At 43.1% G+C, this 14,721-nt stretch overlaps 1 protein-coding gene and 1 long non-coding RNA gene across 2 annotated transcripts; one reads left to right on the forward strand and one right to left on the reverse strand.

Annotated features, from left to right (window-relative positions):
* Positions 1-1,453: 1,453 nt before the first annotated feature.
* Positions 1,454-3,689, reverse strand: LOC309712339 (parvalbumin beta-like). The gene is made up of 5 exons (XM_082543063.1): positions 3,560-3,689; positions 3,021-3,088; positions 2,527-2,659; positions 1,973-2,082; positions 1,454-1,881 (listed from the first exon to the last, which is right to left on the reverse strand). The coding sequence occupies exons 2-5, from the start codon at positions 3,079-3,081 to the stop codon at positions 1,856-1,858; spliced, it is 330 nt and encodes a 109-aa protein (XP_082399189.1). The 5' UTR covers positions 3,082-3,088; positions 3,560-3,689; the 3' UTR covers positions 1,454-1,855.
* An 8,670-nt stretch (positions 3,690-12,359) lies between these two features.
* LOC309712511 lies at positions 12,360-14,223 on the forward strand. The gene is made up of 2 exons (XR_014278310.1): positions 12,360-13,928; positions 14,015-14,223. It is a non-coding gene; the product is annotated as an uncharacterized lncRNA (long non-coding RNA).
* The last annotated feature ends 498 nt before the right edge of the window (positions 14,224-14,721 follow it).

Below are 14,721 nucleotides of genomic sequence, written 5' to 3' on the forward strand. Positions count from 1 at the left end.
CCTCGCCCAGGAGGCGCCCAGGGGGCATCCTTGCCAGATGCCCGAACCACCTCAGCTGGCTCCTTTCGATGTGGAGCAGCAGCTGCTCTACTCTAAGCCCCTCCCGGATGGCCGAACTTCTCACCCTATCTCTAAGGGAGAGGCCAGCCACCCTTCGGAGGAAGCTCATTTCCGCCGCTTGTATCCGCGATCTCGTTCTTTCGGTCACTACCCACAGCTCGTGGCCATAGGTGAGGGTAGGGACGTAGATCGACCGGTAAATTGAGAGCTTCGCTTTTACACTCAGCTCCCTCTTCACCACGACTGACCGGTGCAGCGTCCGCATTACTGCAGCCGCAGCCCCAATCCGTCTGTCGATCTCCAGCTCCCTTCTCCCATCACTCGCGAACAAGACCCCGAGATACTTGAACTCCTCCACTTGGGGCAGGAACTCATCCCCGACCCGGAGTGGGCACTCCACCCTTTTCCGGCTGAGAACCATGGCCTCAGATTTGGAGGTGCTGATCCTCATTCCCGCTGCGTTACACTCGGCTGCGAACCGCTCCAGAGCGAGCTGGAGGCCCTCACCCGATGAAGCCAACAGAACCACATCATTTTTTTTTTTTTTTATTTCTTCAAGAAATAATAGATAATTTTGAGTAAAATAAAAAGGTTTGTTTATTTAAATAATGACTCATTAAGGAAAATATAGTATAAACTGAATGCATACAAATCAAGTACATTTCATTTGAACAGAGTCCATTAAATTCACAGGTTTACATTGTACTTGTAATAAAACTACATGTAAAATCTACACGTAATCAAATGATTTAAAGTCAGTTTGCACATAGATATTTTTGAAGTGTTTTAGGTGGGTTGATTTCTGAACATTGCATATCATATCACTTCCATGAATTGTTCACAGAAGATACATGCTGTTGCAGATGTGCTTTAAAACTGCATTCTTCTGGATGTACAAGAGAAAATGCCCCTTCTTTTATGGTCTTAGCAACCGATTCAATAAAAGAACTACATGTTACAATCCCCCTTAACCCATCCATCACCTATTCAACGTTTGGCTCCAAAATCTCAGACGGTGATGCAAAATTCTGAACTCGTGACTTCAATACAGGACTATACAAACCCATGGGGGTGACATTATGTTGGCTATGATCATCATTTATACAGAGTCAATTACCTGTCTGTGTGACATTCGCCTACTTGTTTAGCATTTTAGTTAAAAGTTTAGCATTGATTTATTTTCTTAAAATAGGCACATCTGAGCCATATTACCTAAAGATTACCTAAAGAGCCAATTCACAGGCAATGGGGGAATTGATAGGTGGGTGGGTGGATGTTACATGTAGAAGTTTTCTCATGCATTTAAAAGAATGTTTTTGAATTTCTTTTAAAAAAAAAGAAGCTATCATTGATTTACTACTTCACAACTGAATAGCAAAGAACAGGGTCAGACTTGTCTTACTGAAAAAAGAACCTTTATTGTTTTCTCATCGTCCGTCCGTTTGCCCTAAAAGTGCATCATCACTGATCTCACAGAAAGCAGAAGTCACAGTAAAACGACGACAGAAGTGAGAGAGAGAGAGAGAAAGACACGAGTCAACCACGCTATACACTTAGTTGGTTACATTCATCGTGGACAGCATTGGGGTCTGCACTGCCAGAGAAAGAAAGAGAGGGAGCAGTTTGTCCATGGTCAGGGGTGAAAGGTTGAGTGTATAAAAGTGGTGTGGAGAACTGAAGAGAGACAGAGAGAGAGAGAGTGAATGGGAAGAGGAGAAGAAGAGAGGAAAAGGATGTCTTGATTCAAGTTGTTCCTTTAGAGTTGTGAAGTCAGTCAGTTGGTCAGTTCATTCATTTAAGACTTGACCATGGCAGCGAACTCTGTAGAGGGAGAAAGAAAGAAAGAAGGTTATTGTTTTGCTTTTGTTGGATGGCCTTTACATTGTTCTTCTGGAGGTAAAGATTTCCTCACCATCAACTCCGATCTTGCCATCGCCATCAGAGTCACCGGCCTGAAGAAATGTCTTTGTCTCAGCATCAGTCAGAGCTCTGGCACTGGCAGAGAAGTTCTGCAGGAACAGCCTGGAGAGGGTAATCAGAGACAAAAGATAAGCTTTTTTTTATTTTTAAAAGAGAAGCCTTTCTTTGAACAGTTGTTTTCTGGGATCACAGTGAATATTTTGTGCTAAACCGATCATCTATTCAAAAAGCATATTAAATATCTCTAACTGAATGCTTCTTGTTCTATTGGATGCTGAGGTTTTTGGGCTTTGTCATGAAAAAAATGTAAGCAGGCTACAATTCCTTTCCTTTGTCCTCTGTTCTACGTCACCCTACAGCGAGAGGCACTGAAGGAGAGAACTGGTATTGAGTTGCAGTCTAGGAGAACACCCAGTAGCCCGAGCTTCTCAGATGCTTTTGGGCCTCTGACATCATTCTGATTTCACTGTGAGCCAGAGAAAGATGATCCCAGTGCTACAAGAGCTTTGAGGAGCTTGTGGGTGAAATTTAAGAGAGGGTGCCTACTTCAGCTCATCCTCCTCAATGAAGCCACTCTTGTCCTGGTCAATGATGGCAAAGGCATTCTTGATCTCATCGGCGGACTTGGCTGCCAGGCCGACCTTAGCAAAGAACTCCTTGTGCTTGAAGGAATCGGCAGCTGTGGAAAGATGGACAGAGGGAGGTTATAGCACAAACACAGGCTGTGGTGTGTTTTGCAGAGGCTGTAGTTTCTGCATGTAAGGCCTGGCATTTGGTTGTATCCACTTTCCCTTCCTGACCATCACTCAGCTTTTTTTCTAATGTGCAGGTCAGCTTTTCTTACAGTAGATGCACTGGTGCATGCTTTATGCTGAGACATACAGCCATTTAAAGCTCTCTATACTACTGGCAGACACCTGAGATTTTTTTTTCTTTTTTTTATAATATTTTGCAACTGGATGCGAAGTTTTTGCAGTCACAGTTTGGCTGTTGTCTAGGCTTTCCCTAGGTTAAAATGCTATGAGTTTCATCATGTTTACCTTGGCAAGCTGCAAGGGCTGCAGTGATGTCAGCTTCGGTCAGGACTCCGGCGAATGCCATTTTTTAACTGAGGGAGGAGAGAAGAGGACAAGTCATCGGTTAGTCAGTCAGGCTGTGGGGAAATCTGACACGATGAAGCAGCTTTACTCTCAATCTAAGGCCACCTTTTAACTTCCCTCAGTGCACTTTGTAGTGCACTGCTCAGAGTTACAGAGCTTCATGCAATACTCATTATGCCATGCAGTATAATTCACAGTCCCTCTCTGTGAGTCTTCCAAGCCACAAAAGGTAGTCCAATTTCTCCAAAATAAAGCCTTCCAAAAGGCAAAAGATTAAATCTCCTTTGCATCTGTAGTTGAATTTTTTTTCTCTTTCTCCGTTTCGTTCCTCTGTTAGTCCAAAGCTGAAATCTGGCCTTGTGATGTTCAAAATCTGGACATGATTTACATCCCATTGCATGAAGAAGTAGAAGCCCTGTAACTCTCTGAGTCAGGAAGTGGACTTGCCTACAGGTCTGCAACTCTTCAGTGAAACTCACCTTAGGGTCTGGCTAAGACTAGAGTGGATTCGCTCAGATGAATCTGGTGACTGCAGTAAAGCCCCCAGCGACTCTCACCAGCTTATATACCTTGTCTCACCCGAAATATGATGCATAGGCTATGTAACAGACACTGTGTGCAAAGCAGTCAGTCAAAAAATGTGTCCAGTAGACAGAGCTGTTCTATTTATATGAACATAAATGAAGATGCTTAAATGGTAGGCTAAGCGTAGGCCTATGTGAAAGTGCTTAATATTGCATAAGGCTAATAATATATGTTGCTGATTTGGTTGAAACATACTCTGCAGCCTGTTAAAGTGTGCAGAACACCTCAGAGTGAAAGCTGGGGTAAACTTTTATATTATCTTTGACAGCCAGAAAGTCTTATTCCAAGTCAACCGTACTTAATACTGTTATTATTTTTTTGTTTTTGCTTTGTGTTTATGTAATTTCACTTGTTGACTGCGCTTTAATGAATGTCGTTTCAAACGCTGTCTTTAATCATGTTTAAATGACAAATGTATTAATGTGAAAAAGCGTTGTGTTGATTATGAACTCTTTAAATGACCTTAAATAGCTATCTTCACCAGCTTTGGTTCTAAATAACCTTCAGAAAAGTTCCTTTAATAAAGCAATGTGTTTTTGTTGTTGTTGTTTTTTTGTAAACCCCCCCAAACACTCAGTACATTTTGGTAATATTATCTCTGTGCTTTTACACCATCATCGCTGATCACGGTTTGGTTGAAACGGCGCTTGTGCGTAACTGGCGTGCGTAAAACGTCTGCGATGACTTTGCTGACCTTCCAATGTCAGAACAGGCTGATTGGTCTGATTGATCACTGCAGGTAGGGACGTTGTAGTCGAAAACCTACGTAAGTTAAAACACCACGTTCAAAATGTAAACGTTCATTTCTTTATTTGTTCTTTGGATTTTTAGCCCACAACAGGGGAATGCCTTTAACACTTTTCCCTATTCCAGCTGTTCTTAGCTTCACATAATGGCAACATTGAGAACACTAGGCTGATCAGCTATTATACTACTATATTATGGAGAAAAACATTGTCCTGCTTATCTATTCCCTTGATAAAAACAATTATGTGTGTATGATTGTTATATGAATTATTAATATATATATAAATCTACGTCAAACTTATGGACTACGGTTTCTATGAGTCTTTATGATTTCTATCTTCCTAATTCGTATGTATGTTTATGCACATTGTGCCCCATTTTTTGAAGTTTCATTCATTTTTATTGCCGTGAATGCGTAGAGGGGACTTGTATATAATAGCAATACTGAACTAAAACAATGTTATGATAATTTTCCACGCCAAACTGTGAGTTATAGTCTTATGAATAGGAGGAAGACGTTTATATGAAGTGGGGAGCTCCAGGGATTAATTGAAACGCTTTAATTTAATAGTACATCACCACTATCATCATGCACCTACATACAGCCACCGGCTCTCATGCCGGAACTTATTTCTGGACCTCTTACATCCATTCAAACCATTTCTCCATATGGCGATGAAACTATTTGTGGTGCTATTTGGGGACACGCTGAAAGCTGATACCCTCGGTATCATCGCACCCATTATCATCATCATCATCCTTTTAACTAATCCAGTTTGGCACCGGATGGTTGCATAATGACACCGAGTTCTCACGTACTATCAAAACAAATGACAATTAAACGGGGATAGTCCTGGGGACTTTCCTTATCATGTTTGCTTTTTTTAGGATAGCCAGGTGTTATGCAGTAATTCTACATCAGGTGGCAGTATTGAGATGATGAGGAGTTTTATTGAAATACCAGCAGAATTTAATTGTGTGTACAAATCATAACAGAATCTATATTAAACATATTTAATTTCAAGCTCTGGACACGTAATACGTTGTTAGTTTAGCTGCTGCTACAGTTCTCCATAAGTCTTTCACAGAAATGTCTTCAGGCATAGGTTGTCCAAGAAGCCACAAATTGTACTTAAAATGTGTTTCACTGGGCTTTTTCTTTACTTCTTAAAAACTCTGGAAAAACTAATCTTTGGCGTTTAACATCTGCTGTGGTCAAATGAGGTCTCTCACCTCAAACGACTCAGCCATAGATACTGTAACTATTTCTGCCCTTCTTCAATATCAGGCTTAAATTACAAATATCTCACAGCAGGAATGAAACCCACCAAGCCTGTAATCTGAAGCAGCAACGAATGATCATAGGACGTCTTCTGAAATGTACATTTCAGAAAATCCTGTGAAATGGGTTTAGGCCACAGAGATATTTTGCCTTCTGTGTGCAGAAGAGTGCACATATTGAATCAATATCTCCGCCTGAGAGCAGAAGGTCGCTCTTTGGTGCTGCAGCAGAAATAGAAGTGACCCTTGTTTCCTGTCGCTCTGTCCTCTGCCAGTCAGGTGAGTGACTCGCCGTCTGGGAGAAAGTTGCAAATAAATGTGCATCATTGACAGAACTGTAAATGCGTCGACCAGTTCCCCAAAGAGATCCTGGAACGACGCAAGGTCCTGTTCCCAGTTCGACGTAGCTTCATCCAGAAAGGCTCCCGTGCTGTCATCGCCGTGGACCGGCTCTACGTGGACGGACAGCTTTACCGCGACCTCGGCACCACACCGTGGTTATATTAACTGCACTCCAGATAAGAACCCGCTACACTCTTTTCTTATTCATTCACACTCTCTCCTTTAACATGAGTTTAAGCTAGTAATATCAATATGATGTCATAGCAGATATAACACCGTCACCCTCCGTCATTGCTTTAATTGGAATGTTTCCGTTTCGTTTCTTTTTTGTTGTTGTCGCTCACAGTTCATGTGGTTTCTTTCTTTCTCTTGTCTTTCACTGCTGTGGTCACCTACTTCCCCACTCACCTACAAACAACACCCTCTATTTCTCCATATTTTCACAACACGATCACGCAAACACATCAGCTCAACGGCAGCACATTCACAACAGCCTCACAGCACGCACAGACTTGCAGGACACATAAGCAAGCCACGCTTGTTCATATTAGTGAATATTCACACACATAGTCAGACTTATGGAGTCTCTCACCACACTTCTTTTTCTCTTTCTATTTACAAACAAGGGATGTTTCCATATTCTCTCCACCTGTCTAAACGAAACACCCAGCATACATCATTAGACATACACGCACAATTAAGGGCATGCTGAGGTTTGTCACATGGAATGTAAATGGAGCTGGCACCAGAGGAAAGAGGTTAAAAATATTTAACCAGCTTAAAAAACTACAGGCAGATGTTGTTTTATTACAAGAAACTCACAAACCTGTCACAGGTTTAAATGAACTTAAAACACCTGAGTTTCCTAACGTGTTTGCAGCCGGTTATAATTCTAGACAACGGGGAGTAGCAATTTTAATACATAAAAATGTTAATTTTACAGTACTCGATACAGTTATAGATCCAGAGGGTAGATTTCTAATTATTAAACTATCAATATTGAACAAAAAACTATGTATTGTTAGTATATATGGTCCAAATGTTGATGAACCCTCATTCTTCCACGGTTTTTTTAGTGCACTCTCTGAACACCTTGATTGCACACTCATTCTTGGCGGTGACCTCAACCTTGGACTAAATGAAGAAATGGATAGGCTCAACACAACAGGAACTCAGCGTAATTGGCAGTCCACAAATATAATCAAACAGTATATGAACGACTTTGGTCTTTGCGATGCATGGCGCTCTCTTCACCCCACCAGTAAGGAATATACTTTTTTCTCGCATGTTCATCACTCTTACTCTCGTCTGGATTATTTTTTGGTCAGCAGCTCACTGCTGTGTGACATTTCAGACACTGAGATTCATCCTATAGCTGTCAGCGATCATGCTCCTGTATCTTTAACACTAATGCACAAGAATAATACTACGCCAAGTAAAAACTGGAGATTTAATATATCACTACTTAAAGATGAAGACTTTATTAAATACTTTAAAAAGGAATGGACTTCATATTTAGACTTTAATGACACTCCCGGAATATCTGCTTCTGTTCTATGGGAAGCAGGGAAAGCTGTGATGAGAGGTAAAATAATTTCTTTCTCATCACACAAAAAGAAAGAAGAAAACAAAAATATTCAGGAATTAGAAAAAAACATCAAATCACTAGAAGAAGCCTACGCGTCCCACCAAGATCAGGAAACATTGAACAAAATATGCAAAACAAAACTAGAATTAAATGAAACTATTAATAAAAAAACACAATTCCTTATACAAAGACTTCGCTTGCAGAATTTTGAACACAGTAACAAATCAGGTCGATTTCTAGCTAACCAGCTAAAAATAAATAAAGAAAAAATAACTATATGTGCTGCTAAAGATTTATCGGGGAACACAATATATGATCCTGGAAGAATAAACAACATTTTTAGGGATTTCTATGAAACTTTATACTCACCACAAATAAACCCATCTAAAAATGAAATTGATCTGTTTCTTGACAACGTAACTCTTCCAAAATTACTAGACAGTCAAGCAATGGAACTGGATTCGCCACTGACGCCAAGTGAACTCCAGGAAGCCCTGATAAGTATGCCCAATAATAAGGCTCCAGGTCCAGACGGCTTCCCTGCAGAATTCTACAAAGAATTCTGGACAATTTTGGCACCAGTATTCCACAGCATGTTGCAGGAAATCGAGGAAAAGGGCAGACTACCACCAAATATGAATTCTGCCAACATTAGTCTCCTGCTAAAACCAGGCAAAGACCCTTTATTTCCCTCAAGCTATCGTCCAATTTCTCTTTTAAATGTAGACCTTAAAATAATCTGCAAAGCTCTCTCAAAGAGATTAGAGAAAATGACCCCCCTCTTAATTCATCCTGACCAAACTGGTTTCATAAAAGGTCGGCACTCCTCAACAAACACTCGTAGATTACTTAATTTAATAGACTACTCATACGATAAAAACATCGAAACCATAATATTATCTCTAGATGCAGAAAAAGCATTTGACAGAGTCAATTGGAAATTTTTATTCGCAACTTTACACAAATTTGGTTTTGTAAACTCTTTCATAAACTGGATAAGAATATTATACAATTCCCCAACGGCTCGTATCAGAACAAATGACCAGAGATCCTCCAGCTTCTGTCTCCTGAGGGGCACCAGACAGGGATGCCCACTCTCCCCCTCACTTTTTGCAATTTTTATCGAACCTCTAGCAGCAGCATTTAGACAGGCTACAACAATTAAGGGCATAAAATGTAAGAACATAGAACATAAAATCAGTCTCTATGCGGATGATGTGTTGCTTTTTCTGCAAAACACACAAACCAACCTCTCTGAGGTAATTACTTTAATAAACTGGTTTTCAAGCGTTTCAGATTATTCAATTAACTGGCCAAAATCTACAGTTCTCCCCATTAACTGCTCCTTCCATAATTCTTCCTCTGCCCCACTGCAATCCGGAAATATTAAATATTTAGGTATTAATGTCTCTCCTAAGCTTTCAGACTTAACTAAACTAAACCACATCCCACTTCTAAAGAAAGTAGAAGGCGATCTGACTAGATGGAAATCTTTACCCATATCACTCATGGGAAGGGTCGCCACTATAAAAATGATGATCTTGCCAAAAATAAATTACTTATTTTTGATGATCCCTAACAAACCATCACAAGATTGGTTCAGATCTCTGGATTCATATATTTCCAAATTCCTTTGGAAAGATAAACCCCCGCGTATTAGCTTAAAAACGCTACAAAGAACCAAGGATAGAGGAGGATTAGATCTGCCTAATTTTCACCAATACTTCTTAGCCAACAGGCTTCAGTTCATCTCAGAATGGTTAAAACATACCTTCTTAGTTGAGCCCTGGCTAGATGTTGAACAGGCACTATGCAAGGATCTAGAGATTTCAGACCTACCATTTATTAGCTCAAACATCAAAAGACATGAATGCTTTAAAAGTATCAACATCAGCTTTTCTCTAACAGCATGGTGGGAGTTTCTAAAAATAACGGAGTCTTCATTAATCCCATGCAAACGTACACCTATCTGGAATAACCCTGACATATTACAAAACAATAATATGATTAATTTCCCAGAATGGAGTTGTAAAGGAATTAAATACTTAGAACATATATTAGAGGGAACAGAATTTATTCCATTTGACAGACTAGTTGAACAATATGGGATCAACAAGACAAGGTTTTTAGAATATCAACAAATTAAATCCATAGTAAAAAAGAAATTTAACCTCAGTCAAGTTGAATTACAAACACCACTAAGTGCGGCACATTTTCTTACTCTTAAATCCCCCAAATTATTATCTAAAATATACAGAACACTTTCTAAATTAGATGAATCAATATCCCTTCCTACTGCAAAGTGGGAAGCAGATTTATCAGTCAACCTAGACCAAAACTTCTGGTCTCAGATTTGCTTAAAAACTTTTAAATTAATTAAAAATCCCAGTCTGCAATTAATACAATACAAAATACTTCATAGAGTGCACTATACAGGTCATCGGATGTTCAAGATGGGCTTTACATCTTCCAACAACTGCTCACACTGTCAAGGCAATACACCAGACAATTACATCCACGCTCTTTGGTTCTGTCCACCAGTGCAAAAGTTTTGGCGCGAGATATGTGAAGACTTATCAAAGTGTCTGAAATGTAACATTCCAACTTCCCCCTTAGTGTGTCTACTGGGCAGCTTAGATAATGTCACTTCAGAAAAGAATATAGCCCATATGATCTTCACTGCCCTATGCATAGCCAAGAAAACAGTCCTCATGAACTGGAAAAATAAAAATAATCTTAATTCTAACCAATATAGAAATGATCTATTAGATTACATTAGTCTTGACACAGCCTCTGCCACCACATTAGATCAATTGCTCTGGGCCCCTTTTATCAGCTCCATCACCTAGTGGGGGTGGGGGGTCATAGTTTGGTCCCGCCTTCACTGTTGTGATTGGTGAGGGGGTAGGGACAGGCTTAGGGCGTCGGGGGGTTCCCCGGAGGCATCTTCCTTGGGGGGCTCAACCCGGGGTAGCGGTCACGTCCGGTTGGGGGCTCTGTTGGCTCTCAGGTGACTGTTTCCTCGCGGCTGCGTGCAGCGGGGCTAGGGGAGGGTCTGTGCTGACGGACGTGGGTTACTGACCTGGCAACCTGGCTGCCCCTGGGTGGGTCCGGGATGGGCGTGAGGTTCTGGGGGCGCTCCGTCTCTGGGCTGGGGCCCGGGCCGGGCCTCGGGGGCTTGGGTCCTGGTTGGTGTGTTGCCGGGGTTGTGGGCGGGTGGGTGCATGGGGGCCCGGCCCTGGAGCAGGGTGCCGCCGGTGCGTCGAGCCGCCTGGGGGGCTCTTCAACTGGTGGGGGGGATGGTCACATCTTGCAGGAGCTTTCTTCTCTTCAGGAACTCTCTGCAGGAGGGGGAGATACAGGAGAGGTGGAGGAAGATCTCAGCCTGGGCGTCTACCGTCTTATGTAGTCTGGAAGATGTGTGGATGGTGGGGTGGGTGCAGTTTTCTCTGTGGTGGGGTTGGGTGGACTGTCCAGGGCTCTGTGGAGCCGGAGGGCGCTACTGCACTGGGCCCCGGTCTGATGGGCCTGGGCCCCCCTTCCCTGGCGGGTCGCGGAGGGTGGGAGTGCCTACTGGGGTCAGCGGGGGAGCTGGCCCCAGGGAGGGGTTACCTGCCCCTCCCTTCCTTCCCTCCCCATCTCCAGCTGCCTCCCTCTTCCCGCTCCTCCACAACCACCCACACATGCAGGGCCTTGGAGTGGGGGTATGTCACCAGGGTGCAGAGGAGGCTACCCCCCCCCCCCCCCCCGTCCCCTTCTGGCTGCCTCTGCCTCAATTTTATCCCACAACTTAGACATTCACATTATTCACACTCTCATTACACATACATATAGGATCTTGGGGGTGGGCACAATCACGGAGTCCAAATTACCATCAGGGTGTATACCTCACCCCTGACGTCGTTGCCCACCTCTCAATTTTAAATACACTTAGTCATTGAGGGCTAGCAGGAGGGACTATGCGCTTACCTGCTGCTCCTTGGCAGGTAGCTCCAAGCCCTCCTGGGTTTTAATTGCACCTTAGAACACATATGCATCAACACTACAATGAGCGGGTGGAGGGAGGTTTGGAGTCTTCTCCCACCCCCATTCTCTGCGGCCTGCTGGAGCGGGAGGGCTAGTAGGAGGAGTTGGCCGTCCGACTGCGGTCTGGGGTGTGGGGCCTCCCTGCTGCTGCGGAGTCGGGGTGGTCTGCCTCTCCCCACCGCAGGGAAAAGGGTAACACCACCTGGGTCTGGGTGCAATTCCCCCCTCCAGGGGCAAGGGTACCTAGACCCGGTTTGTAGAGTACGCTTGGGGAGTGTGATTGTGTGTACAGCGTCTCTTTATGTCTATCTCCACGTTGGTTGAGTGTGGAGTGAGTGCATATGAGAGCATGAGGGTGGGAATGGATGTTTGTGTCTGTGTGTGCCTGTATGTCTGTGTCTATATGTCAGGTTGGGTATCAGACGCCACCTCTCTGGGGACACCTCAGGCCCTCCAAGGTTTGGAGGCCTATCTCCACCCACCACCACTTCCCCTGCCGGTGGCGGACTCCCTCAGGTGTCGGTGTGTTGGTGGTTCTTTGTGTCTGGGGGTGGGCGTCCGGGTACACACCGGCTCACTCCTTGGCGGCCGCTTGTCGGGGCCTGGGGCCTGGGGCTCGCTCGGGCCCCTTTGGAGGTGGGGTGCCCCCGGCCTCTCGGCCTGGGGCTCGGTCACTCAGGCACAGCTGGGGGCCGGCGGAGCTCACGGGCGCGTCACTGCAACTCCCCCTGACTTCTGCTCCGCGGCTGCTGGGCGAGCCCTCATCTGGGACTCTCCTCAGCTCTTACTGGAACAGTGGCGCGGCTGCCCCTCTGTTGGTCTTCCATGGTCTCTTGTGTTCTGGGGGCCTCTGGATGTCTGGAGTTTTGATCTCCTCCATACCCGCTTCACACCCTGGAGGACGGGGCTGTGGCCCCCCCACACTCCCTAGCAGATCATTACATGGAGAAACCTTTGGAATGCAAGCATGCTGATCCACACAGGTATGCACACATGGGTATTCACAGATGCGGACTAAAGCTTTCTTGGCTGCTACCTCAAAGCACACTGTGCGCTGTCTATCTTGCGTGCTGCACAATATCGTTTATTATTTAGTAAATATTGATATCTATGACTAGCTAGTTTATTGTGATGGTGCTTTGTTTTCTCTATTATTATGTTGCTCTTTGTTGTTTGCTGTCTCCTCTGTTTGTTTTTTTTGTTTGTTTTTTTTTTTTTCTCCATACAGGTGACCCAGGAGTTCTTTTTTTTTTCTCTCTCTTCCCCCCCCTTCTCACCGTCTCTTCTCCCCTTTGGTTTTCTTTCTTTCTCTCCCCCTCTTTCTCTCATTCATTCCCCCTGTCCTATTTATTAAAAAAAAAAAAAAAAAAAAAGACAAAGGATGAACTGAAGCTCTGCCATCACGTAATGTCGCATACTGCTGTTTCTGATGTCATTTAGGAAAAAAAAAAAAAAAAAAAAAAAGAACTGTAAATGCGTCGGATCAGAAATTTAATCCCGTCGCAGAGTTTCTCTGCTGGGTCATGCAGGTACTCCGAAGCTCTGCCAGACACCCAGTCACCTCACAGCCACTTTCCTGTTTGCCAGAGATCAGTTGCATGAGCCAACTGTGCCCTGCTTGTGCACCCCTGGTGCAATTTGCACCAATAAGCTTTTTTTAGTCTGTAGTGTTTGAAGTAAGATAAAAAAAAAAGAAGAAGAAGAAGAAGAAGAAGAAGAAATAAAGTTGGACTAGTATTGATCCAACCTATCTGGCCCTGCGTCTTACTACTGCAGTGAAACAGTTTGGTGGAAATGTAATACAACTTTTTTTTTCACTATGAACAAAAGTTTAGTGAAATTTTCTATCTCTAGCTTTTTAAAAGTGCAATTTTATTCATTTTTTCATTATTTTATTTTCTGTAGTCATGTGTCTGTGATTACACTGGTATATCTTACTTCCATTATCCACGATTAATGAGTAATTTACTAACAGCTGATGAACATTTTTCTGTTACTTACAAATAAATGCAGGACTTTTAGTGGTAAAGCACCATTTTACACGACCATTTATACTCTTAACAATCTGAATTCCTTTTGGTGATAATGTAGTTATGTCGTCCAGCTGATCTGAGGTTTTTTCTGTCTTTCTCTCCAACTTCCACTCTCTCTCTCTCCTCTTCTCTATCGCCGAGGCGGAAGTCATTGTGGGTTCACGCCGTCGGTGAGCCTAATCAGGGCGGTCAGCATTTAAGCCAGGAGGTGACTGCTGTTCTTCGCTGGATTGTTGTCTGCCAGGCGTTAGTGAATGTCAAGTCTACAGCTAAGCTAAGCTCAAGTGTTTAAAAGTGAACTGTGTAACTAATCCTCGTCTCCCCGTCTACAGACCTCCTGGATTCCCTCCCCGTGCGATTCTTTGTGTCAAGTGTGGAAGAGTGAACCTGTGGCTGTGAGTGTGGAGAGTTGGAGAATGCGTGACTACCCCCGTGGATTTCCCCGGAGCCCCGTCCCTCACCTAATTGTATATAGCACTGCCCTGCACTTCCCATAAATACACAATGTGGATTCTGCAAATAAATTATTGTGTACAGCTGATTCTGGAGTCCTGCGCTTGAGCCCTCACCATCGAACTGTAACAAGTTAGCTTTTTTGTCCAGCATTCATCTATAAAGACAATAAGAAAAAACCAAATAGATGTGATATGCTTGGGAAACTGTTTTCTAACTGAAGCTGGTTGCATGCTGGCTGAATATCTTTTCTTGTAACGTTAAACTTTAAGTGAAAATTAAACTGCACGATCCCCACCTTAATTGTTAATATTCTCCATAGATACTAAAGACCCGGTGTAGGAATGAATGCATGCAGTCGATCTGTTAAAATAAGGAGTTATATTAACCCAGAGCCTTGTGCTGCATTAGCTGTACGAGAATGTAAAATGTAAAGGCAGAAGAAACCATTTCTTCTAATGGCTCATCTGTAGTCTTGATGATTTTTTTTTTTTGGCATCTATAGCAAATCAATCAATCACCTCTTTAAAATGATTTCAAGGAACACGGGATAAATACTGAACACATGGAATCTAAATGTAAACAT

This window comes from Aulonocara stuartgranti, assembly GCF_965226115.1.
Source record: "Aulonocara stuartgranti genome assembly, chromosome: 8".
NCBI classification, from domain to species: domain Eukaryota; kingdom Metazoa; phylum Chordata; class Actinopteri; order Cichliformes; family Cichlidae; genus Aulonocara; species Aulonocara stuartgranti.

Coding starts and splice junctions, on each gene's coding strand:
- LOC309712339 (XM_082543063.1), bottom strand. CDS start 3,081: ATGGCATTCGCCGGAGTCCTGACCGAAGCTGACATCACTGCAGCCCTT. Junction 2,083..2,526: donor ATTGAGGAGGATGAGCTGAA/GTAGGCACCCTC, acceptor TACCCTCTCCAG/GCTGTTCCTGCAGAACTTCT. Junction 1,882..1,972: donor TGGCAAGATCGGAGTTGATG/GTGAGGAAATCT, acceptor CTCCCTCTACAG/AGTTCGCTGCCATGGTCAAG.